Raw genomic sequence first — 27,035 nt, forward strand, 5'->3', positions numbered from 1 at the left:
CACGACCGCTTCCGCTATTTCCATATCCAACAAATCCCGAGAGGAGAGAATCAGAAGGCAGACCGATTGGCAAAGGCCACACCGGACAAAAAGAACTCCTCCTCCTGGAACACATTGTGGTCAGAATGGTCGACACCCCATCCATTGGGGGCGAGGTGTCCGTCACCACCCTAGAGTCCCCTGAATGGGCGGCGGACATCAAGAAGTTCATGCATGAGGGAAAACTACCAGACAACTTGGAAGAAGCACGAAAGATCATAAACATGGCGGCTCGATTCACCAGATGCCTCTCATCGGACGAGGTGCAATACGTGCTAGTGGCAATCCACGAGGAGTCTACGGGAGCCACTTGGGAAGGAGGGCGCTAGTCGCAAGGGTAACCCGAGCCAGGAACTACTAGCCTCATTCCCTCAAGGATGCAAAGGATTTTGTGAAAAAATGCAAGAAGTGTCAGGAGCACGGGCCAGTGCTGCAATGCCCACAGAATGAGCTAACATCGATCACAACCCCAAGGCCTTTCACCCAGTGGAGCCTGGATCTAATCGGCCTATTCCCAAGAGCCATAGGAAGGGCCAAATTCATGGTCGTGGCGATCGATTACTTCACGAAGTGGGTCGAAGAGGAGGTCCTCGCGAGCATCACCTCCCGAGCCATCACGAAGTTCCTGTGGAAGTCAGTAATCTGCCAATTCGGCATAACCCAGAGCTTTATATCGGACAACGAAAGACAGTTCTACCGCACACATTACCGGGGTGAAGTACTTCTCGCCAGGACACCCGCAAGCCAATGGCCAGGTAGAGGCAACAAATAAAACTCTCCTCTCCACCCTCAAGAAGAAGCTTGGGGCACACAAAGGAGCATGGGCCGAAGAACTCTCGAGTGTACTATGGGTATACTGAACAAAGAAGTCCAGTCCCTAGACTCGATGTGGGGTAAGGCCAAGTCCCCAGACTCGCCGACCCCCCGTTCAACAAAGAAGTCGAGTCCCTAGACTCGCTGCGGGGTAAGGCCAAGTCCCTAGACTCGACGACCCCCTGTTCAAACAAAGAAGTCGAGTCCCTAGACTAGTTGTGGGGTAAGGCCAAGTCCCTAAACTCGCCGACCACCCATTCAACAAAGAAGTCGAGTCTCTAGACTCGTTGCTGGGTAAGATCAAGTCCCTAGACTTACCAACCCCCATTCAACGAAGAAGTCGAGTCTCTAAACTCGCTACAGGGTTAGGCTATATCCCTAGACTTGCCGACCCCCCGTTCAACAAAGAAGTCGAGTCCCTAGACTCATTGCAGGGTGAGTCCAAGTCCCTAGACTCGCCACAAGGTTGAGTCTCGAGATTCGTTGTAGATTCAAAGAGCAATGGGTAAGACAAGGGCAATCGGAAGAAAGACACTTTCATTACTTTTATGTACAACGTGCATTCTCTATAAGTACCAAAAAAAAACATTCTTTACAAAAATTCTACGAAAACAAGAGGACCCGTCACTGAGGAGGAGGAGGAGGAGCACCCAAGGGGAATGGGGGATATCTTGGCTTCCCGAAGTTCTTGACGAAGGCTTGCGCTTGGGAGTTTGGGGGAAGGGAAGTCAGGGCCAGGGTATGCAAATCCAATCCAGGGTGTTTTGGGAGGCGTTCGTGCATTCGTTCAAGGCCCTCTCGGTAGATGTAAGCCCAAGCCGCGTCCCAAATAGCATTAGTGTTCGCGACCCAGGGCCTAATCTCCACAGAATTCTGGGTGGCGTCATCCAACCTGGACCTCATACCGGTGATTTCAATATCGTGGGCTATGATGTCAAGGCTCTTCTCAGTCACTTTCTGTGAGAGCTCACCGATGAGTTCCTTGGCCCGCTACAACTATTTCCTTTGGTGTTGGGCCTCCTGGGTAAGTTTGAAGTGCCTAGACAACAGCCTCAAACGTTGCCTAGCGATCGAAGCCCGATCTTGCCAGAACTCCTGCAGCTTCCTCTGGGTAGATTACAGGTCCCGCTCGGCCGCAGCATAGACCTTCTCAAGGCATTTTCCCTTTAACGCCAACTAACCGAGGTTTGCCTCAACCTCCAGTAGCAGCCTCTTCAAAAGCTTCTTCTTTTGCTTACACCTCACGGCATTCGCCTCCAAGCACCAGTTCTGCTCTCTCATATCCTCCACCTCGTTCATCAACCCTTTGCTCTCGGTCTTAGGTCCTTGATCCGTTGGGCCACCTACTTCATCTTATAGTAGCCGAAGCGGCCCGTCCCGAGCTCTTGGTTGGCCTCCTCCAGCTCCCCCTGCTCCTCGCCAATAATCACAACCAACCGATATGCAACCTGTAATGAAGAGAACAATTAAAAACTCTAAGGCAAGGGGCTAGAAGGGCCCAACGAAATCAGCAGAGTGCGGGGTAGAACCTACCTGGGCAAAGAGGGGTCGCAACTTCTAGGTCGTCCGCTCGGTGGACGTGGCCCGGGCCTTGTCTAGGTTCGAGTCCGGGGCCTGGCTCCCCTTGGCCCCGGTGGAAGAGGAAGGGTCAGTGACCTCCAGCTGCCAGGAGAAGTTCAGTATCCCCATTCAGCCTCCCTCCCGTGTTCGAAAGGAACCTCACCAACCGAACCATGACCGATCAATGATGGAGCCTGAGAGTCGTCATCGTCGCTTAGCTCCACAATAAAGTGGGAACCCTGGGGGACCTTCCTTGCGGCCTGCACCACTCGGCTTAACGAAAGAAGACCAAAGTCCTAACATTGAGAGAGGCGGACCTAGTGACCCTCTCTCAGTTCCTGATCGTGGTGGAAGAGGGGCCTCGGGGGAAGTTCTCCCTTGTCCTTCTTGTCTCTTCTTCTTCTTCTTCTTGACTTTCGGCCCTGGAGACGATTGGGGAACCCCCAGGGGAGAGACTCTGCTTTTCTTCTCGGTGCCTATCTCTGAAGTCGTCTACAGAGCCTCGAGGACGTTGTCCTCCCTCAAAGTGCTTCGAAGAACATGGACGGCTCGAACACACTAGGCCCACGGGGGGGGGGGGGGGGATGTGCGAAGGAACTGAAGAAAGGCACCTGAAGGTCACACTCGCCTTCCCCTTCCTCGGAAGCGAACAACATGTCAACGAAGGAATTGGCAGAGGCGGGCTAGGGGCCTATTGCAGAAGAAGAAGGCCTAGTGGTGGGGCGCAGACCACTCGGGAACGATGTTGTGCTCCCCCAAGTTGAAGGAACTGGACCTCCGGGCGCACGAACTCCTGTTGTCCCTGTCCATGTGCTTCCCAACCACGGGACACCTCAGCACGGCTCCCCAACTCCCCAGCATGGCCCTGAGAATAGGAGGAACCCCTACTGGGCCCCCTGACCTCACTACCTAGAGTCCCTCGGGGCTGGTCGTGAGGAACCTTCAGCCACTTCCCCTTGCCGCCAGAAGAGCTTGAAGCATGCTTTTGGCCTTGGGGTGATGGGATCTCACCCAAGAAGTCCCGGCTGATCGTGTATGAGCGATCGGGTGTAAACAAACAATCCCGAATGTTCTCTTCGGAGGGCCAGGTCAATGTGCAACTCGTTAGGATAGGCCCTCACCAAGCCATCACGGTCTCAAGCCAGGCTTCCTCCCTTTGGATCAGCTTGAGGGACAGGCTCTGCGAGGAAGGGAGAAGCCCCCAAACCACCTAGACGGGATATTCCTGGTGGACTGCCTCCCTCTCGAAGTATTCCCAACCTGAGCTCACCACGAAAAAGTATTTCTGGGACCACTCCTTAATACTCGAATGGCGCTGCTCGAGTGTAGCAATCTTCCATCCAGGAGTCCGAGCCTGGAAACTACATATGCTCCCCCAACTGACAGTTGATGTGATACATTGATAAGATCTCCCGAGCTGTCAGGTCGGGATACTCCTCGGTAGTTCCGCTAAAGGCCCTCCAAAAGATGACACACCTAGACACTAGGAGTCGCTAGGCATTAGGGTGGAGCTGCGCCGGGGCCAACCCAAGATAGTTGAGAACCTCTCGAATGGGGCTGCAGAATGGGAGGCGTAGGCCGTTTGCGAACATCAAAGGGAAAAGGGCCACCCGGGATGCCGTTTCGTCGGGGTTCACCGCATGTTCTCCCCCTTTGGGAATCTCCAGGACAGCTGAGATAGGAATATCGTATTTGGCCCGGAATGCCCCGAGATCCGCACCTGTGATTGAAAAAACCTAGTGCTTCCTTGCAAAATACTGGGGGACAGCCTCGGAAGAAGCTTTGGGGGCCATAGGAACAATTGAAGGTGACCGGAAGAGGACGATGGGCACGATTTGGTAAGTGGAGAGGAAGATGACAGTGGAGGAGAGTCTGGGGAGTAGAAGAGGAGTAAAAGGTTTGGGAAGGTGAGGAAGGCACGGCGGCAGGAGAAAACGTTGAGGAGGATCAATGGTGAGGCAAAGGTTCGATAGATGTGGGAAGCACCAAGAGAGAAACGGACAAAAATGGAGGAAACAGAGGTGAAGGAGGCCTTATATAGTCGAGGAAGGTTGGAAGGCGTGTGGGAAATGAAGCAGTACTGACAGTGATGATGCCAGCGAAATGCCACATGGATCCCAACAGTACGATCGGCACAAGGGGTAGCCGTCGTGTCAAGCGTGTGGGAAGTACGGATGAATGAGACCTCTGAGACGTGGGGAGAGGAGTAGTCATCCTGTCCAATCAACCATCGGGTGATGGCAGGGTCGCAGGAACCAAGGAGACGCACTTATTGGATAGGGAGGTGGCCTCGGGAACTCGATAGACAAGAGTCGTATTGGTAACCTCAAGAACTCAACTGACGAGGGCACCATTAATAGGAGGTAGATTGAATTCTCACCACAGTTCTGTGATAGGAATTCGTGGGGTACTATGAGGGGGCCCCTCCAAAGAGTGGCCCAAGCTCAAAGAGATCAAGTCGCGGAGGCTCTAGTCCCCTCAGACGGGAACCAAAGCAGGCCAAGGGCCCAAGCCAGGAAGCTGTATGCAGAGCCCATGACTCGCTTGCCCATCCACAAGGTAGCGATCGCCTAGGACCTCAGTGGGTGGCCAAGCCCTGCAATAAGGTATGTAGCGGACAACCGCAACAGAGCACATATGGCTGGGCTTGTTCGATCTTGGGCATGCCAGGCCAGAGACACGCCGCATTCAATGCTTGTTAAGGAGCCCGAAGACGCACAACGTGCTGTCAAATGTGTCATACAAAAGCATTACCATGACCTGACATACTGCCACGGCAGGAGGGTGGTGGCAGGTCTGACCCAAGCACGGCCTAACACCCCGTGATCTCCCTCGGCAGTCGACTCCAAGCTAGGTATAAATACAACCATCCCTCTCTTAGAGAAGCGCTCTCTGAACACTTCTCCTTCTTGACTTACTTAGCTTTCTTCATCAATCAAATAATCTCTATTGACTTTGGCATCAGAGGGACCCTGGACATCATCAAAGCCCATCCTTCTTCCTCTTGCAGGTCCTGAGAGAGTTTGGCTACTGTGATACTGCTCGGGCTGTGAAACATGACACCAACAATCACACTTTTTATTTTTTATCTATGGGAAAAGCTTGGGGCTGGATGGGTGCAAAAATAATTTTCACACAAGCTAATAAGAAACAACCACGTAGGCACTCCAGATAAATTCGAGATGAGCCCGCATGCACAGAACAAATGCTCTCCTTTCTCCTTCTTTCTTCCCAGAACTGCTGCAACGAATACCTCACGGTTGGGCTGGTTTCTCGTAGTCCTATTCCTTCCTACCTTTCTGGCCTTTTTTTTTTTTGTTTTTTTTGCCGAGTCTTCAAGGTTTTCCACTTATCACCCATTGCCGAAAGAATACTAGTACTATATTTATATTTTCCACCATATGGAGGTTTTTATTTTCTGAGATCTGCCTCACTCTCTCCCGTCTCACCATGTCCACCGCCGACCCATGGCCTTTTTCTTGAACCCCGTCGCCCACTAGAGAAACTTGTATCCTTCAGAAGAATAGAATAGAATAGAACAAAACACCTATTTCATTATATTCACCATCACCCATAGCGTAAATGAACCCAGACCCTAGAGGAGGCAACCACCTAGAGAATGACATGTTTTTTATGTGCCAAAAGTCACGAAACCACCTCTCATTTTTACCTCTTGGGTTCCTTGTTGTCGTAAGTCACAGAAGTTTCTCCTCAAGCTACCAGCCTTCGTCGCAACCATGCACCACTGTGGGACAACTCCCATTGCCCAGCCCCATGCCTTCACACCCACGGCGTTAACCTTGCCAGCCCCAGTTGCGCGTCCTCACCATCGCAAAAACCCAAGCCTGTGTGCTTCCACCACGCATGGAACCACCCTCCCTAAACTTCACTGCCAACCTACTCCTCAACCACTCGTGGTGCCACCACCATAGTCGACTGATCAGCCACTGTAGCACTACCTTGCACCACCACCCAATGTTGCCGAGACTGCATGAAGACGTGGGTTGCACCTCTGTTTTGCTTCTAAGAAGTAGAGCACCTTATCCCTTCCTCCTTCCTTGGTTTCACCCTTTACCAACACCCCACTCAGCCACCATGACCTCCCTCCCACGCTCAACCTCTCCGAGTGCCACCCCACGTTGCCAGCTAGAAAACCAAACCGAGTGGAAACCACATGCAATCAACGAACAAACTCAGCATCACACGCAGATTGCACCACCATGTCCCGTAATCCGATTGAGTTCCACCACCGCTTCACATAGGACAGCCACCATGCCCATCCCTCCACTCCTCTCGGTTTTTATCTTCCAACAATTTTCATTTTTCCATCTCAGGTGAGTGGTCCTCTCTCTATTTAGTGTATGGTTAGTCTATGTATTCCCTTGAAAAATTGAAAGTGCATGTTAACCTCTTTTTGAAAAGTGAAAACCAAAAGTCGTACGGTTGAGAACATTTCTTTTGTGCATGCGGGCTCATCTCGAATTTATCTGGATTGCCTACGTGGCTATTTCTTATTGGCTTGTGTGAAAATTATTTTTGCACCCGTCCAGCCCCAAGCTTTTCTCTTTATCTATCTCATTCAAAACTTAATCCCACGTTAAATTATCTATCTAAATTCTATATAATAATAAAATATTATTTACTCTTGACATTTTTATTATATTTTTAGAATTTTTATGTCATAGTTTACAAATCTATGATTATATTTTATTTTTAATCAAATTAAATATATAACGCACATTTTTTTGGATAATTTCTTCTTTTAAAACATAACGTATTTATAGATTCTTCAATCAACGCAAAATCAGCAGCAAATTGGCATCAACTTGATTTTAGGAATTAGCATACTTACTATATACATTTGTTTCCATACATAGCATAGTCAATTGTAATCTATTTATCTGTAATCTTCTCCAAATGTACGTTATGTTGCAATACAGAATAAATGAAAATGCTTCATACTTTGCAATCTTAACATAACGGTTATATCGTTCGTTCAAATTAATTTTTTTTTCCTTACATTTTCAATAATTATTATTTGCAAACTACAATCTAATTTTAATGATTATTATTTGTATTAATCTCAAATGAAATGATTGTATTAATTCCAAATTTACATAACTATAAATTTTAATAACTTCCGGATCCAAAAACCCAACTATTTGTAAAATTTTTCTACAAATGTTTTTGAAATAAATTAAAATTACAATAAAGTGTACATTAAAATAAAACTATAGTCAACAACAAAACATGATTTTATCCACTCACATTAAAATTAATTTAGCATTTTATCTGTGTAAAGAAAATAATGTACATGTTGTATATGGTAGAGAGAAAATTATAGACGTGAAATGTAATATCATCCGATAATAATTACATCATTTGGCGTGTATAGAAAGAATAATAATAATAAAATAAGAATGGTTAAGTTACTGTTTTCTCGTATATATGTTTAACGACTATTTCTCAAAGTCAGGATGCATTCATGATGGCTAATTCAATGCTGGCTAAAATAAGTATAGTTTTGATATGCTTTTGTCGATGCGCAATGGTATAGCTATTGCTAAATTTAAAATTTGGTTAAAAGTTAAAATTTTGACTAAAGTTAAAGTTATTGAAGAAATTAGTATGTGTCTATTTGTGATTGTGGTAGGAATCTTAAAAAATGTTTAAATAATTTTAAAAGTTATTTAATAGAAAAATTAGGTTATTTGAGTGTTACATGTTATAACACTTTTAATCTCAAATAAGCTAATAAATACTTTTAAGGAAAATCATCATTTTGATACTTTTCCTCAAACGCATTTTTTCAAATAATACAGAATGTAATTCGAATTCAAAATAGATTGTTAATGGATAAAAATACATATACAATTTTCAAATAACTATAACTTTCAAATTTTTAAGGATATGGTTATAATCTTTAAAAATTCAAATAATCGTAATTTCTACATCATAAATCACTTTTTTAATTTGTTTCTAAACAAACGTAATATGTTTGAAAGTGTTTTAAATATATAGTTACCAAACAGTAAATAACTTTTTAATACTAGAACTTATTACTTAAGTTATAAGTTATAAGTCCTAAAACTATCCGTTATATTTCCCACCGCAATCTCAAACATGCACTACATTGGACTATCCATCACAAAATCAAAATAATAATATAATATTATGTTTTAATAATAATTTTTTTAATATTTTGAAAATAAACTCCATATATTAATTAAGAATTTAAATTTTATTTAAAATTATTATTTCCTAACTATTTTTTTCTCAAGATAATTATCCAACATAATATAGCCTTATTTACAAAAAAACATTTTCTGACATAATCTAGACATAAATCTGGACGATATCTATCCATTGTTAATAATTTTAACTTGTAAATAAAATTTGTGAATAAAAAAAGAAAAAGACTATTGTTAATTATTTGTAAATAAAATATAAATTTAATGGATTGTCAATAATTTTAACTTGTGAATAAAATTTATGAATAAGAAGGAAAAATACTATTGTTGATTATTAGTAAATAAAATATAAATTTGACGAATAAATAATGACTCTCTAATTTTAAAAATTAACTTTTAACTAATCTAATATAAGTTATTTATACAAAATTTAATTATATTTTAAATTTAACTAACATTTCACTAATCTAATACTAATGCTCTTACCCATCTCAAAATGCCACCCTATAGCCAGCTATCTTGTACAATCTGCCTCCTACATTATTTATGCCCTTCGGGGAGGGGAAAGGTAAAGAATGGAAAAGGAGTTGTACACTCTGCATCCTACATTGGAGCCTAATGTCGTGAACCCCAAAACCCTATCAAACCCAACTCATGGGAATTGACTTCAATGGTACGCCCCTAATTTGACATGTTGTTAGGAGCTTACTACTTAGGTACAACTGATTCCTCAACGACCATATGGTAGCACGGACATCACCGTTATGTTGTTCCAATGTCCTCTGTACATAATATTTCAGAGCGAGCGAGAGACAGGAAAGTTCCCCGACCAAAAATTCCAGACAAAGATAGCTAGTAGCTTTAGCTTTCAGATATAGAAAAAGTCTCAAAAGGTAGAAGAAGATTGTTCAAGAATGGAGGCTTCGAGTAGTGCCACTAACAGTGCTATTGGTAGTAACAGTAGCATAGTGCCGAATCAGAGAAAGGCAAAAGAGTTTCAGGGATTCCGAATAGAGAATCCGTTTACGTTCAAAGTCGGTCAAGTATTTACTGGCTTTGGCGTGGGCTGTGGTATTGGTATCGGCGCTGGCCGCCCCATAAATCTAGGTAACACCCGACCTCCCCCAACTCCTCCTCACTTTCACCCTGATATTTTGCATCTTAAATTCTAAATTATTTGGAGGATGGATTTGGGAAAGCTCTTCAAACCCAAAGATGGTGAAACCCGTTTATTAGCGTCTAAGAATCCATGTAGGTTCATTTTATGTTATATTGTTTTGCTTTTTTTCTTTCCTTTTTATTGGTGCTTTGTTTTGTTGGAGAGAATGATAATGGCTAATCTAATTCCTGTTTCTTGGGTGTGTTTCTTAAGAGCTAATCAAAATAATGGAAGAAAATACTTGAACAATGCGCAAAAAAAAAAAAAAAAAAAAAAAAAAGGGGAGTGGAGAATGCACTATTGTGGGTGTGTTCTGTAAAATTTGTTTTATGGAGGCATGCTTAATGTTCCATTACAAACTATTGCTTTATATAAAGTCTCAGTTTTCTTTTGCCGATAATCTATTATTGAAACTGAGGCAAAATATATAATTGTTTCATCAACGATTCAAAATGTTGTCATGTCATGCGTTTTTCTTATAAGTAAGAAATATTTATTAAAAAGCACAAAAGGCGCAACCCAAGTACACTAGATGCATAGATCAGTTTTTTTTTTTTTTTTGTTTTAAAGTGATCCCATTCTATCGTTCTTTGTAATCTGTTATGGGCTTATTCTTTATTATTGTTCTCTAGCAATAAATACTCTTTCACTTGATTCCGTTGCATTGGATATCCTTATAGGCTCCAAGTCGTATTTTATAATTAAGTTCAATGCATTTGTTTGATTGGCCATCTTTTAGTTGATGGATTATCCACCCTCAACATTTTTAAAAATGTATAAAGATCCTGTTAAGTTCTGTTAGTCTATTATATAAGTTATTATTTTAACAAAAAAGGAAAAAAAAAATGCATTCTTGCTGTATGATGCAGTTTTATAGGGTTTACAGCATGAAAAATCTTAACAATTGAGCTTTATTTTGGATTGAATTATTTATTAAACCAATAATGATGGTAGGACAAATTAACCATAAGCACCAAGACAATGTAGAGCCATGTGAACAGTACTTAAGAACCAAGTGAGCATCCAAGGAGCCCAAAGGATGTGCAACCCTGGGTACCACCTAAAGCAGGCTTCTATTTTTCCTTGGCATTCTCCTTATCATTAAAAAAAAAAAAATTTCCTTGATATTATCTCTGTGCTTCATATTCATTGTCAAGGTGGCAGTCAAAATAGATACATGCTGCTAGTTATCATTCTCAAAATCCGTACTTATGTAACCAATATCTTCAACCATAGAGCTTACCTAACCTTGTTAATGCCTTGTGTGCAATTTCTCTAATAAATTTTTGGAAAATGATTTGTTCAGTCCTTGGGTGTGTAGTCCCTTTGAAAAAAAAGTGGAGCACACCTGGGATGCACATGAAAAAACCTATTTTTTCATGGTGGCCCCACTTTTTTTTCAAAGAGACTGCCTGGACTTGTACACCCTTGGATTGTAACTAGCATTACTCTAAATTTTTTGGGATGCTGCAACTGAGCACTTTGGAATTAATTTTCAACTTCAAAAATCCCAATCTTGTTTAAAGAGACACATGTCTCGTCATATTCGATTTGGTGATAGTTACATTTCCCTAGTGTAACAAGACCCTCATTCTAGTTTAGTGTTAGTACATCATCCCCACAAATCATTATCAACATTAATGAAATATATAGTCAGATGTAATTACCCTTTATTTTATCGAAAGGCTTTATTTTAATATTAAGGTTAATTTTGTACATTTGCACATATTTTCATTAAGTTAATGATGATTTATACATATTTACTATGGGGTGTAACTAAACACTGGAACTTTATTCTTAGGGGGGTGCAGCAAGTTGTAGTTTTTTTTTTTTGGGGTGTCTAGTTCTCTGAGGGGAGGTGGGGGAGGACATAATTAACCCTTATAACCTTATAATTGCCTAACATCTGAGATGGAATGTAACTAGTGGATGTTAGTTAACTCTTTCCTCGTTGCTAACTTGACTGTGGTCTCACTGATGATTAAAATGAATTGATCATTCCTTGATTCCTTAACCCTCTTCTTACCGAAAGCTTCCTCCTGGACATGGTATTGACACGCTAAAAAGCTACAATTCTTTCAATTATTTGAATTTGTATTTTTCTTCTCCTTAGTCATGCAATTTCATTATCATACCAAGTTCTGTCTTGTTTTCTAGTTTTTCCATCCCGTTAGTCATCTTCAGCGCTGTAATTTTATACTTCTTTCATTGGACATGCATTTGATCTTGCTTAAAAGTAGGATAAGGAATGGGTCTTCAAAATCTGAGATGAAATGGATGATTTGGGGGGGGGGATAGTAATACTCTTGAGTAGGTGCTTTATTGGTTGTTTATATACCTTATTAGTGGGATACTGGTTTCTGAGAAAATTTGATTTGACCTATTCTCAGGTGCATTACCAATGCTGGGTCAAGTTATGAGTGCCACTAGAGGGGCAACTGATGCTTTTTCTGGTGTTAGCAGACATGTGAATGAATCTGTAAGTCAAAATTGATCTTTCTATTTTTTTTCTACTACTTAACATGGTTATATACCAAAATACATTTTTTTATTAACAATAGTTTATCTGTCTCTCCTTTTTTAGCTAAGGAAGTTGGGAGCTAAGAATATTGAAGCAGGCATCGGTTGTGGTGTTGGCTTTGGCCATGGTTTCGGAGTTGGTATGACACACTGAACTCTCAAGGGAAGATATTGGTCCTATGTTTTTTCTAATCTATACATGGGTATGACTAAATTGTAAAGAAATAAAGGGCATGATCCATGAGCCTTTCCCATCTAGCCAGCATTCACTCAAACATTTTGTAAGTGGACGGAAATGTATGAGGTCCAAATGTGGCTTTATGTCAAGGGATGCGCATTATGGCATTTTATAATGGTAAAATAGATTTAAAAACCATAGTTTCTTTGAAAAAAAATGAATATTTAATAAAATGGTGAATATTCAATCAAATCAAACTTACAATATTTGTTGCTAAATGTATTAAAATTTATGCCTCATCCAGTTGTATTATTGACAAATTCAATCGTAAATGCCAAATTGTAGGTCATAAGTTTACAATTTTGTTATTTAACATCAGGGTTTGGCAGTGGGATTGTGTATCTAGGGTTTATACCCTAGGGGTAGGTTTGAAGGGCCTACCTGGGTGAAGTCCCATGTCATAAAAAAAGTTATCATAGAAATGATATTTCTGAACGATCCCTCATTTGGTGGGGCCCATGTGGGACTTACCGTGTGAGACGGGCTGGTGTGGAATTATCAAAAATTGGTGCTAACATAGTCCCCAACCCTTTGTAATGTTAGAAATTTAGTTCTTTTTTATTGTTTCATCAAGTTCCTTTTTTCTTTTATTATTTTTTCATAATGAGCCTATTGAATTCGTGCACAATAGAGTCTCATTGAAATAATAGATCATGAGTATTCCAATACCTTTAATATACAAGGGTAGGGCTGAGCACCGACTTAATCGGAGTTAGATTCCCCCAAAATTTGACTCCCAACTTGTCGGAGTGGAGTCGGATTTGGGCTTTCAGATTTGAGCTTTGTTTTCTTAGCTTCACATTTAGCCCATTTTAAAAAGGAATTATTTGTGGGCTTTCAAATTTCAATTTTTTCAAAAAATTAAAAACAAAAACTAAATCATTCACTGCTAATTTACTTCTATACTAATATCTAATTTATTTTTATACTAGACTTATACTATAGTGTCAAAGGACATGTTATTATATTATACTAGTGTCTAACTTATTTATAACTTATTTCTAATGTCTAATTACATGTTATTATACTAATGTCTAACTTATTTTTAGCTTAATTATATACTAGACTTTCTAGTGTCTAATTATATGTGTTATTATTAGGGGTGTAAACCGGTCGGTCCGGTGATGTACCGAACACCCCATAGGGACCGGACCGGACCGGTAGTTATCGGTCCGGTCGGTCCATTCGGTCCGAACTTTTTTTTTTTTTAAATCAATTAATAAAAAAAATTATTTAAAATACTAAATTAAATTAAGTGATTAAGTGATTTATTAATGTGGATTATGTAACAAACTCAATAAAAAATATTTTATATGGTCAATGATAATAAATTAAATGAAAATTACATTATTAATTTATATAATTACTATATAATTAACTAATTGATATTATATATTAGTTAATTCATAGAATATTAACAAGTGTTAATAACATATTTAAAATTTTATATTATTAATAGTAATAGGTTAGATGAAGATATATATAAAATATTGTTAATTTATAGAATATTAACAAGTATTAATAATATATTTAAAATTTTATATTGTTAATTGTACAATTATTATATAAATAATATATATAATATTTTATTTATTTTTATTATTTATTCGGTCGGTCCGGTCCGGTCCGAGAAATCTCCATCCCAAGACTGGACCGAAGACCGAAATTTTCCTATTTATTGGATCGAAACCAACCATGCATTTGGTCGGTCCGGTCCAGTCGGTTTCTCCAATCCGAACCGACCAGTTTACAACCCTAGTTATTATACTTTAGTAAATTACTAGTAGGGGTGCTACCCGCACCATACGGTGCGGGGTAGTAATACTATGATATGTGTTATAAACCTTCTAGTGTCTAATTATACGTGTTATTAACTTATTATACTAGACTTATTTAAATACTAGTGTCTAACTTATTTCTATACTTGATTATGTATGATAGTAATACTATGATATTTACATATACTAAACTATAATAGTATATTGTTTTATAATAATTAGCTCATATTAGCATATTATTGAATTTAACCATATAAGTTTTAGTTATATAACTATATAACTATACTAGCATATATGATAAATATATAGATAAATACATATTTTTATAACATATATACAATATCGGAGATGGAGTCGGAGTTGATCCAGCGACACCTCCGACTTATACTGAAATTAAAAAAATCCAAATCCGACTCCGACTCCATTTTGTCAAAGTCAGAGTGGAGTCGGATCGAGAGTCGGATTTTTAGATTTTTGCTCAACCCTATACAAGGGTATAAAACATTTGAGTGATGTTGGAGCAGCAAATTATTATTTTTTATTTAAGTGAAAATTTGTTAGTATCAATAAGCATAGCCAAGTACGCTGGATGTATAGAAGAGAAAACATCTAGCTAGGAAGCAAAAATTGATACAAGGAAATTATGAACATTAAGCCCAGTATAGGGAAATGATCTGAAGAAAGCCCAAGAGGGATAAATTAAAAACCTATCCAATCTAGACCAAGCCTGATTGGATGACCATGTGAACAATCCTCCAATCTCATGCTTGGGACAAAGACGCTCCTCCTCCGATCTCCCACTTGGGAACCGGGTAATGTTAAGCCACCACGAATACACCAAGACATGTCCCACCAATCTAGGTTTGGCCTAGCCCATAAGCTCCGGCAAAGGCCCACTTGAAATCATCTACCACCTTTTTAAAAAAGCAAGCCACTAGAAATTCCCCAACACACTCCTCCATGCTCCCCACCACCCTTGTATCCCACATAACTAATACTCGACCTGAAGCTCCCTTAGAAGCTAAATAGGACCATCCTACGTATTGGCAACTCCACAAACTCCGAACGATCCTACGAGAAATATATTCCATTTTCATTTCCTGAAAACACACAATATCAACTTTTCATGAATGGAGCAAGTTTTTAATTTGGAGATGCTTATTAAACTCTTTTAGTCCCCGGACATTCCAAGTTAAAATCTTGGGCTTCATAATATAATTGGTTTTGCCCTCACTCTAGTCCTCCCTCGACTTGGACTACCTCTCTTAAGAGTTGTAGTTGATAGCCCAAGTAAGATGCTTTGACTCCCTGCTCTTCTTAGATCTTGATTTTGTTCCATGTAAGTGACCTGCCTCAATTGCAGTGAGTAGTTGTGATACCTCATATGATATGGATAATGGTAAGTGGTGTATGGGATCCCACATTGCTTGGGAAGGAGAAGTTCTTGCTCTTTATAAGGTTCCAATGGGGCTTCAATTGTATCATTGACTAGTCCTTTTGGAGTATAGGCCATGTAGCTTGGGAAGAGCTTTCCATTGGGGCATTACAAATGGTATCAAATCCTATCCTAACAAAAAATGTAGGACTTGAGCCGTGCCATCTATAATGGATAGGCCCAACGAGGACGTCATGAATTTAAGGGGGTAGATTGTGGTATATATGATATGGATAAGGGTAGGTGGTGCATGAGATCCCACATTGCTTGGGAAGGAGAAGTTCTTGCTCTTTATAAGGTTCCAAGGGAGCTCCAATTGTATCATTGACTAGTCATTTTGGAGTATAGGCCATGTGGTTTGGGCCTTCCATTGGGGCGTTACAGTAGTGCTGTGGATTGATCATCAAATCCTCCAAGTGTAGTCTCCATGCAGTGCTGCATCTCGTTAACCTTTTACAAAACCCAATCTGATGATGAACCAGCTATATTGTTGATCAGTGGAAGAGATATTAGGAGGACAACATCTTCCCAGACTCAGCTCCAAACTGTACACCAGGCCCTAAATATTCCTCCTCACAAGGCACCAACAACCACCCCATCATTTCCTCCTCACCATCTCCTGCATATAAATTATTATAGACGTGTCAATGATTGGAGATCTATCAAGTCCCGTTCATGACAGTTGGGCACCTCTAGGATGAATGGTGGTAAAATGACTGATATTATGCCAGCATATATGCTGGAGATAGGTTGCAAAGTGCCTGTGATCAGTGGCTTACCTGGTTTAGCAAGTTTTGGGCTGCTCTCTCCTCCATGTCCAATAATAAGTCAGTTCAATTGCTTCATCCCTTGGGTTGTAAGTCCGAATGGTGTGGCAGCATCGGTGTATGCCTTATAATAGTAGTTTAGCTTAGTTCCTCACGGGCAGAGTTGGAAAGTAGGTCTCTTTGGAGATGGAGGCCCCCCGGGGTTGTAAGTCCGAATGGTGTGGCAGCATCAGTGTATGCCTTATAATAGTAGTTTAGCTTAGTTCCTCGCGGGCAGAGTTGGGAAGTAGATCTCTTTGGAGATGGAGGCCCCCCGGGGTAGGGTGGGGGGGCAGCATGGGCAATATTTCTTGTGAGATTGTTGTCGTTGGCAAAGTTGGTGAAGGGAGTAGTAGAGTGATTCATCTGGTTTAGAGATGTTGGGTATTGTAGATAAGCCAATCCGCTTGAGCACATGCTTTCTAGAGATTTTGAAGTAAATTTTGGCATGGATACATCTAGTTTGGTTATCAAAAAGAAAAGAAATCCAAGCATTGTGTGGGTTTATCATGTGAGGGGTGAAGATTAACTGATGGCTTTGCTTATTGTTATTGAAGCAGGCCACTCTTATCAGGGATTGACTTCTACCCTCAAGCAAGGTTAAAAAGAATAGAGAATTGGAAAAACTTCCGTGGTCTATTAACTATGAACCTAGAGGTGCTAGTTCTAACCCTAGTAATACTAAGGGGTGGGTAATGGCCGTTTTCTTATGAATGTCAAATGCCTAAAAATAAAAAATCTCCTTCAGCAAGGGATAGATACCATATGTTTGTTGGAAATAGTTACTAGAAGATGTGTACAAAGCTTGTGGGGACACCATCAAATGGACCAGTTTATTTAGCCCCCTCGAGGGGGTTCCGGTAGAATATTACTGATGTGGGACAAAAGGGTGGTGGAGAAAGTGGACTGTGGGGAATATACATATTAAGGATGCTTTTGTATTGGAGATATCTAGTAATGTGCTAACAGGTGGAATATGAGATTTATTAGAGTAGCTCATGGTTAGGAGATAGAAGCCTTTACTGCATTTTATAATTTGCTAAACTTAATTGTTATAACAATCATCATACATGATATCTGAAACAGTGAGTTTCTATTGCAGGCCTTGCTGTCAAACCTGGGGTGTTGAATCAAATGCAATCTTATCTTGTAGTATGTATTTTTATGTCATAACTATTGCAACGCAGGAATTGTTGCAGTTTCGTGCGTCTAACGTTTTAGTTGTTGATTTTCTAGCAAGCAATGACAAAGATGGTACTGAAGTTTGGAATTGCTCCGAATTTATCCATTGGACAAGGTGCCCTTCCAGTGTCTTTGCAGGGTGGCATGAGCATGATGAATCAGTCCTTAGGTCAAAACCCAATGGAAAGTATCATGCAGCTGGGAACCAAGGGACCTGAAGACACACGTCAAGGTCTGCCTGGATATGAAAATATAGGTTCAGGTTCAACTTATGAGAGTTTTGCATCAAAAGGCACTCCAACTGACTCATCTTTCAGCAGTCGGACAGAAAAAGTTATCAGCAGCTTTCTGCAGAACCCAGTTTTGAAAGGGGAGGACACTGAACTGAATAACTTGGTAAGCACCAAATGGAACTTGTCTAGTTTTACAGTCGAATGCAAACCTTTTTTCCTTTTCCTAGGCACTGTAACCTACTTGGATATAGCTTTATCCTACTTATCAAAAAGAGAAAAGAGAAGAAAAGTGATATAGTTTTTTTCTGTCAAACTAGGCTCTGTTTTGAATTAGTATTGCCTTGGATCCACCTAAGTAATAGTTGTTAAAGAATTGCTTTAAGAATTATCAGACCTGTTTAACTGCCTATCGACTGTTCTGAAAAAAGGGCCTCAATTGTAACATTATCAGACCTGATTAACTGCCTATCGACTGTTTAAAATGCAATGTAACTTGATCCTAAATTTATTTTTGGAATTATCATATATTGACAAAGTTACACCTAGTGTTATAATAATGTTAGTTCACTCAACCAATTATTCAATCAATATTATTCCAAACTGACAGCTGGATACATTTTCTCTACACATTCATCATCCTTACAATATCAAGATGATTGGAGATTAAAATATCTCTCCTCTACAAAATGTTTGAAAGAAAAGTTTCCTTAAATTTTAAAAATATGCCAAATGTATGAGTTTTGGATTAGACAGTAATAATCAAGTGAAATTTGGGATGCATGAATAGGTATAAAACATTGTATAATCCGACGGTCAACTCGTCAAAATTTTTATCCAACAAAAGGTTATCGAGTAGGGAGATATTTGAGTTATACCAATCTGTTCCATATGTATAGCCTCTACACATGTATGCCTTCTCACGTACTTGCATTTTAATTCCTGGATTTTACCTTTGTAGGCTGGACGTTTGCGGTCAGAAAACAACGTGCTTCAAGTGGTAATGTTAAAATTACTGGTATTTTGAATTATATCAAGTCGTGATTATTTCATATGAAAATACTGGCATCCAGTGAGAAAACTCCTCGTTTTCACTAGAAAGAACAGTTTGCATGACATCATGATCCAGCTAGATAATGCTGCAACAGTTAAATGTTGTGGTGAAACAGCAAACAAAACCTAAAGAGCAGAAAGGGAATTAAATTAGTTTTTTCTCAATGCAACCTGCTTTGATTTTCATTATCATTGTATACAATGAATATTAGACTAACTTAATTTAATGCTCTTAGGCATTCTAGACAGGCATTGACTACTTCCATAGATACAAGCTTAAGACTACAAAGATTTTGACCAGACTAATTGCATTTAAGGTTCCCAAAACATGGGAATTAAAGACTGATTACCAAACCTCATTGCAAGTAACTCTACACTGGATTGATATTTCTACTGATGCTTTCCAGCTGGCTACATCTATCTTCCCAGTTGCAAATAGCCCTGACCTCGTTTTCTGCTTCTTGAACCATGGATTTTGGATATTGTATCATTATATTTCAATATCTGGCAGCTTTGCAGAAATGAATACAATTCTTTAGGGCTGATGACAGGAAAGAGAGTTGGAATTCACTTGCAATTTGTTTTCCACACCGGAATCTTACTTTGCTTAAAGAGAGTCATAAAGCAATTGTCTGGCTTAATTGTGAAATTTTCTCCAAATGTTTGCTTCTGGTGGTTCTCACTGAAAAATGAAAATAATCATGTTTCCTCATCTTTTATCCCCTTTTCATTAGTCTTTTTGTCAATCTCCTCATTTCATTATTACGGTGGGTTGGGGGCATTGAGGAAGTTACTGGTGGATGCTTAAGTGTTTGAATTTGTATTGGATGGGGCTGGTGTTATCTGTGTCGTGGAAAGAAGTAGAAAGGTGGTAAAGGAGGTTAGCATTGGTAGCACCACAATGGGATGGCTAGCATGCATGGTGGAGCACTGCGGAGCATCAATGGGCAGTAGTGATTATTTGGTGTCATGCTTCTTCAAGAATGTGGAGGATGGGTTTGTGTGGGCTTTTGTAGGTATTTATGGTCAGAATACAGATAGTTGCAAGAGACTATTATGGGATGCGATTGTTGGTTTGTATAGCTGGTTGGAGGTGCCTCGGTTTATAGGTGGGAATTCTAATGTGACTCGCCTTTTGTATAGCTGATGGAAGGTGCCTTGGTTTACTGATTTTCCCACACTTATCTTTGATTTGGGCCTTTTGGATTTGCCTTTGCCCCTCGTGGGGCGTGCATTCACGTGGTCCAACATTGGGGTTTGGCTGGATTGAACAATTTCCTGGTTTTACCTTTGTGGGATTTCCCTATGGTGTGCCAGAAAAGATTGCCTTGGATTTGTTCAGAACGAGGGCACCGATATTTTAAGTTAAAAAATGTGGCTGAAATTTGATGGTTTTGTAAACAAGGTAAGGCAGTGATAGTCTTCTTATTAGATTCATGGAACTTCGAGTTTTATGCTGGCACACAAACTAAAAGCTTTGAAGAATGACCTGGAGATGTGGAATGCGGAACTTTCTGGAATGTTTTTTTTTTTTTATAAGTCTTCTCTTGTTGAGGAGTTGTAGGGCTTGAGGGTGGTGCATTAGGAAGAGGTGATATTCTTGATGGAGAAGATTTCGTGGAGGCAAAAATCTAGGGCTCTTTGGTTGAATGAAGGGGATAAGTGCTCAGAGTTCTTCCATTAGGGGGCCACTAAGATGCTCCACATTGATGGCTTTGTCTTGCCAATTGTATGAGTATGATCGTAATGAAGATTATTTTGAAACCCTAGATGCTTGACTCGGTGCTAATTGCCACTAAATATTTGGATAGTAGAATCAAAGAGGAAGTGCCAGGTATTTTATGTAAGCTGGATATGGACATGGCTCATGACCATGTGAATTGGGAGTTTCTATTTTACTTGCTTGGGAGGTGCTTGTTTGGGGAAAGGTGGTGTAAAGGTAGGTGGAGTCCTATCAAGTAAAGGTACTGCAGCAGCTCTCTCTCCTAACAGCTAGTTGGCCAGGGGAAAGTAGGGTAAAATGGCTGATACTACTAGAAGGATTCCACTTTGGCTGATAGGTACTGTAACTGGTATTCCTGTGATCGGTTCAATAGGTCTTTCATTTTCTGGTTTATCTTCCGGATTGGGTTCATCCCTGTAGTAATCAGATGAACTAGGTTGTACCATATTCCAATTCAAAATGACAAAAGAATCGGGCAGCAGTAGGAGCCCTAAAGAGGAAAGGGGCTTTGGTACAAGAATGAGAGAGTTGACAGGCTGGAAAAGGATGTACTTGTCAAAAGAGGGAGAATCAAGCACTCTTTTTAACCTTACCTACATACTCTCTATCCTTATTTTCTTTACCTATAGGTGTGGAAACCATATTGAGAAGATTTTTCATGCTTTCTTGTGGGGTGGAATTGGTGATAAGGCTAAGTTTGTTCTTGTTAATTGGGATAAGGTTTCGCCCCAATCTCTAGCGAAGGGTTGGGGGTTCGCAAGTTGAGGATTCTTAACAAGTCTCTTCTTGGGAAGTGGTTATGTAGTATTATCAAGAAGGGGAGACGTTGTGGAGGATTGTAATTAATTCTGAGTATGAGAGTGCTTGGGTTTGGTGCTCAAATGCAAATGAGAGGTGCCCTAGTGTGAGATTGTGGGAAAATACTAGGAATGGATTGGGGGGGGGGGGTGGGTTTTGCAAGTCACTTAAGAATTGTGGTTGGCGTGGACTCGAAGGTCAGATTTTAGCATGATGTTTGGTGTGGCAAAATGGCTCTCAAGATTGCATTTCTTGCCCTCTTTTGGATTATTGCACATGACCAGGAGGCTTTGGTGGCAGATCTTTTGGATAATTCTAGTAAAGAGCCTTATAGTGGAATGCTTGTATTACTTGAGTGGCTCAAGATTGGGAAGATGGGGCTATTTCCAAACTTTTCGACTTGATGCACGCATGGAGAATTGGTAGCAACAAGGCGGATAAGATGGTTTGGTTTCATTCGGGGAGTAGGAAGTTTGCTATTCAGTCCTCCTTGGAAGTGTATATGTAGGAGCAAGGTGCCTCCCAAGGTTGTTTTTTTTGTTTGGATTGCTTCTCTTGGGAAAATCTGAACCATGGACAATATGAGGAAGCAAGGGCTCGTTGTTATGGATTGGTGCTATATGTGTAAAAGAAGTGGTGAAATTGTGGATCATTTATTACTTCACTTTGAGGTGGCCAGGGCCTTATAGGATAAGGTTTTTTGCAAGACCGGACTTACTTGGGTAATGCCTAGGAGGGTGGTAGATCTCCTTGCTAGTTGGAGAGACCTATAGGGTAATAACCAAATTGCTATAGTGTGGCATATGATTCCCTTATGTCTCACGAGGTGTATTTGAAGAGTCACGAGGGGGATCCAAAGTTTTGAATTTCGTGAAAGGGATCACTCCCCCACCAGGCTGAGCCCAACTCGTTCCTGGGAGGCCTAGCAACCAAAGCATAGTCGGCCCACGAGTCAAGAATCCTGAGGAAGGAGGCCCAGAGTCAGCGCGGGAAGAGGGTCGACATGGAATGATGGGGCGGTGACCTCTCTGACATGACCTTGCACATGCATGTAGTAGAGCCACACCACATTTAAGGCCTAGATACGGAACGTGGATAGAGATCACAGTAAGGCCTTGTCCCTGACATAATGCATAGAAGGTGGCCGCACTCACCAACCTGCCACAAAGGACATGATCAGGGGAGCCTTGCCGCATTATAAGTGACAACGAGGTACCTTGTATGGAGGACGGGCGCCTCTGACACGAGATATGGGGGACCACCTCAGCAAGGGGTATAAAAGCTTAATCCCAGGTTAGAATACCTTCTTACGTTCTCTCACATACTAAAATTCTCGTTGGTAATCAACGAACTAACTCAGGCATCAAAGGTGACTCATCAACCTCAAGCCCTCACCTTCTTTGTGTAGCAGGAGACCGAGTTTAGTGACCGGTGTGTGAAACATTAACATTCCGTTCCATACTTATAAAAAAAAATTTCCATTACAGTGACTGTTCCGATTGGGAACATAATATTTCAGTACTAGTATATTTCGGTATACCGTTTCGGAATTGTTGTTATATGAATAAATTAGTTATATATCTGTAACTAGATATATGTAATATATAGATATATATAGTTTCTGAAATGTAATTTACATATATATATATACACACACACACATTGATAAAAAATGTAGTTGCTGAAATCGGCTCCATGAACCAATAGATTCCTATCATATCACACAATCCACGAGCTTTTCATCAGTGATATCACTCTTACCAAAAAGGACAACCTTGTCATATCACACAATCCATGGGCTGGGCTCTTGAAACGAAATGATTACTAGCAGCTGGAATGGTCATATCAGTGATATCACTCACTTTTGTTCAACTCAAACCGGAACGGAACGGTCAGAACAGTTGGGCTCCCATCATGACTAATTTCGGAGTGAAAGGTCCTTTCCGACCGGAATACTGGGATTCGGCCAGAATGCACCGAAACAGGCCGGAATCCTCACCGGAATGAAACATCTCACATATCCGTGCTGGTTACTTTTCCGACATAAAATATTTCTGCCATTCCTGCTGGAATGGAACAAAAAACAAAAGATTGCATTGTTCACCTTGTCAAGCACCATAGAAGTCAAAACTTTAGTACCAAGGATCAAATGGCTGTGGAGGTATCATGAAGAAGGGGATGCTCTTTGGAGGATTGTTATTGATGCCAAGTATTCTTGGGGTGGTTGGTGCTCCAAAGAAGTAAGAGGGGCATATGGTGTGAGAGAGTGGAAATTCATTCATAATAGGTGGGGGCAATTCTTCAGAAATTTCAGATTTGAGGTGGGTAGGGGAAACCGGATCAGGTTCTGGCATGACTTGTGGTGTGGGGATAAGGCCTTGAAGAATGTTTTCCCCTCTCTCTTCAGAATTGCTTCGAATAAAGGTACTTCCATAGCTGATTACATGGATAATACTGCTGGATTTATTCAGTGGTCAGTAAGCTTTATTAGAGATGTCCAAGATTGGGAAGTGGAGGACATTACTGATTTTTACATCTTGCTTTATGCTTTAAACATAAACTCAGGAGGGAAGGATAGCTTACTTTGGAATCAGTTTGGTAATAAGAAATTCTTGGTTAGATCTTTATCCAAGGTCTTGGTGTCACATTTTTCTATTGACTTTTTTCCTTGGAAAAATATTTGGAGATGCAAGGTGCCTCTTAAGGTGGCTTTCTTCGGGTGGTTGGCTTCTCATGGGAAATTCTTACCATTGTTAAGTTAAGAAAGTGTGGTATCGTTGCGATGGATTGGTGCTTTATGTGCAAAAGATGTGATGAATCAGCGGATCATCTTCATCTTCATTGTGATGTGTTGAAAGCTTTGTGGGACGAGGTCTTTGCTAAGGTGGGATTGCTTGGGTGATTCCCAAGAGGGTGGTGAACCTTTTGGATTGTTGGAGAGGTATTCTAGGAAATCATCAAATAGCAACCGTTTGGAAGATGGTACCTCTGTCTTATGTGGTATATTTGGAATGAGAAGAATGGGTGCTGTTTTGAGAATAAAGAACGATCGGTGGAAGGGATTAGAGCTTTCTTTTTTCATACTTTGCTCCTTTGGGCCTTGGTTATTGTATTGGATGGGAATAGTCTTAATGACTTTTGTACTGTTTTTCAGGGCTAGCTTCTTTCTCTTATACACATAGTGTATTTGGGCTATGCCTAATTAGGTTTTTTAATAAATTTCTTACTTATAAAAAAAAAGATATTCTTCATCAAACAGTGGAGGCGAATCCCAATCAATAATTGGCTCAAGGAATTATCACAACCCTACAACCACATTTTGTCCAAGAACGTGAACAATACTATCTTTTTAATTATTCAATTCTGCCTCTTCCTTGTAAGTACAACAAAGGAGCCTCTAACTCAGCAAGTCTTTCCTACATGACATTAGTTGAAACTTAATATCCTAGTATTGCAATCTCTTTTGATGCGAGACCAAGGACATATTTTTGCTTTGATTCCTCGTGCATGCGAAATCACTAGTAAACAAGAGTGATATATTGGGAATTGAGCTGGAAAATTTGTAGCCCTAGCACAACGGTTTATAACTTCCGTATTAGTCTGATTTGGAGTTGTTGCTTGAATTACACATTCAAAAAAATAAATGAAATGATAATGAATATAGTTATTAGTTTTTTTTTTTTTTTTTTGTGCGTGTGCGTTTATACTCCGAAGCTTTGAAATTTATCATCCATCTGGCGTGAAGAATTTGTTTAAATGGTTGAGTTAACTGAGTTGCCATGCATTCTAGGTACTGAAACACCAGCAAGTCATTGAGGAGCTCATGGAGGAAAATGAAAAGCTTCGCCAGGTACTAATGGAAGATCTGAAAATACCACCCAGCAAGTTTCAAGCTACTTATTCAACTAGAAATAGGTCTCTGTGCACTGATTGCTTTGATTGCCGAAGAAGGCAAAGAAAAAAGTAGATTTGAATGCGATTTTAAGCACTTTACCATAGAACGACACAAGTGGTTTACCAAATAATTTCAACTTATACCCTTATCAAAAAATGAAAAAAAAAAAAAAAAAAAATCAACTTAGGGCTATATTGGATTCAGAGATGATATGAGATGATTTTAGATAAAAGATGAAAGTTGAAAAAAATATTGTTAGAATATTATTTTTTAATATTATTATTGTTTTGGGATTTGAAAAAGTTGAATTGTTTATTATATTTTTTGTGAAAATTTGAGAAAGTTATAATGATGTGATGAGATGAGATGAAACACTTTTCGAATCCAAATAGAGCCTTATACTCTTTAACCCATTGGTTTGAAAAAAAAAAAAAAAATAGAAATCTATTTTCTCATCAGCAGAGTATAAATCTACATTACTTCGCACACAAGTGTACTAAATAGATTAAGAATTATGAACTGGAAGAGTTGAACTACTGATCACAGGTGCTTTCTTTTCCTCCTTTTGTCGTTAAGATCGCAAGGCAATTAATCTCCATTGAGTGTAAAACCTCATGTACAGATTTTGCAACTAATTAGAAACAAAATTGAGATATGCCATGTACCTACCTTTGATTGACCATTAAAGACTAACACGTGGCATTAGTATGCCTTATGGTGATCATTCGATTGTTTTCTCATGATAGCTAATAGATATATACCTACTTGTGAATTTTTTGAATTTATTTTTTTGTTGCCTAGATGATATATATATATATATATATACACTCAATGGAATTTATCGTGGCTCAACCCATTGCATATGTTCTTGCTTTAAGGTACTTATTGAGAATTCTTAAATTTACTATTCAATCTTGTTCAAGGTGGAAATATAAACTTATTACACGTTTAAGCAATTCTACTTTACGGAATTTATGTACAACATATCTACACTTGCAATCACTATACAAGTAATGGTTCAACTATTCTCCTATCTAGAGCTCATACTACACTCACGAGGATTATACACTCTTTTGTAATCACTCAAAGGCTGATAGTGGATAGATTATCATAATACACTCATAGATGAATAAAATGAAACAATATAGCGCAAACTATATCTTTATAAAAACATAATAAGTTATAAGGCTTAATTCTGAAAAAGTAAGATTATGAGAGCTTTTGATGAATGATTCTTATAGAGCTTGTAATTGTTGTATTTAAGAAAATTTCAGAGGGGTTATTTATACAGATATGAGAAAGCTTGTTTCCAGTTTTATAAGATCATTTTTCAAGTCTTCAATTCTAATGTAAAAAAACTTCTTTCTATTTCATTCTTCAAGATTTTCACGCAAATGTCGAAAGGTTTCATTCCCTGCTGAAAATATTAAAAAGAGCATCTTCTGTTTTCAAAATTTATCATGCAAATGTCAAAAACCTTATTCCTTTTTCCATATGTAAAGAAAAAAAGTATATTTCATTTTTTTAATTTATCATGCAAATATTCAAAATTTTCTTCAATTTTTCAAAATGTCAATGATGCAAATAAGATTATCATGAGTTTAGAAATATGTTT

At 39.7% G+C, this 27,035-nt stretch overlaps 1 protein-coding gene across 2 annotated transcripts; it reads left to right on the forward strand.

The window, feature by feature from the left end:
• Positions 1–9,115: 9,115 nt before the first annotated feature.
• LOC108995610 lies at positions 9,116–25,733 on the forward strand. 2 transcript variants are annotated; one of them, XM_018971204.2, is made up of 7 exons: positions 9,116–9,710; positions 12,153–12,241; positions 12,347–12,422; positions 17,642–17,691; positions 17,776–18,117; positions 18,913–18,951; positions 25,316–25,733. In XM_018971204.2, exons 1-7 carry the CDS (start codon positions 9,518–9,520, stop codon positions 25,490–25,492), a joined length of 966 nt encoding a protein of 321 aa, XP_018826749.1. In that variant the 5' UTR covers positions 9,116–9,517; the 3' UTR covers positions 25,493–25,733. The 2 variants fall into 2 exon arrangements, with proteins under 2 accessions (XP_018826749.1, XP_018826756.1); XM_018971211.2 differs by lacking the exon at positions 9,116–9,710 and adding an exon at positions 9,735–9,854 and having other exon boundaries at positions 25,316–25,638.
• The last annotated feature ends 1,302 nt before the right edge of the window (positions 25,734–27,035 follow it).

This window comes from Juglans regia, chromosome 2 (genome assembly GCF_001411555.2).
Source record: "Juglans regia cultivar Chandler chromosome 2, Walnut 2.0, whole genome shotgun sequence".
Lineage (NCBI taxonomy): Eukaryota > Viridiplantae > Streptophyta > Magnoliopsida > Fagales > Juglandaceae > Juglans > Juglans regia.

What these genes read in the sequence shown, in the direction of transcription:
- LOC108995610 (XM_018971204.2), top strand. Translation starts at nt 9,518, where the DNA reads ATGGAGGCTTCGAGTAGTGCCACTAACAGTGCTATTGGTAGTAACAGT. An exon ending in TGGCCATGGTTTCGGAGTTG is followed by an intron (nt 12,423 to 17,641) that starts GTATGACACACT and finishes TTTCTATTGCAG; the next exon opens with GCCTTGCTGTCAAACCTGGG. An exon ending in AAAACAACGTGCTTCAAGTG is followed by an intron (nt 18,952 to 25,315) that starts GTAATGTTAAAA and finishes CATGCATTCTAG; the next exon opens with GTACTGAAACACCAGCAAGT.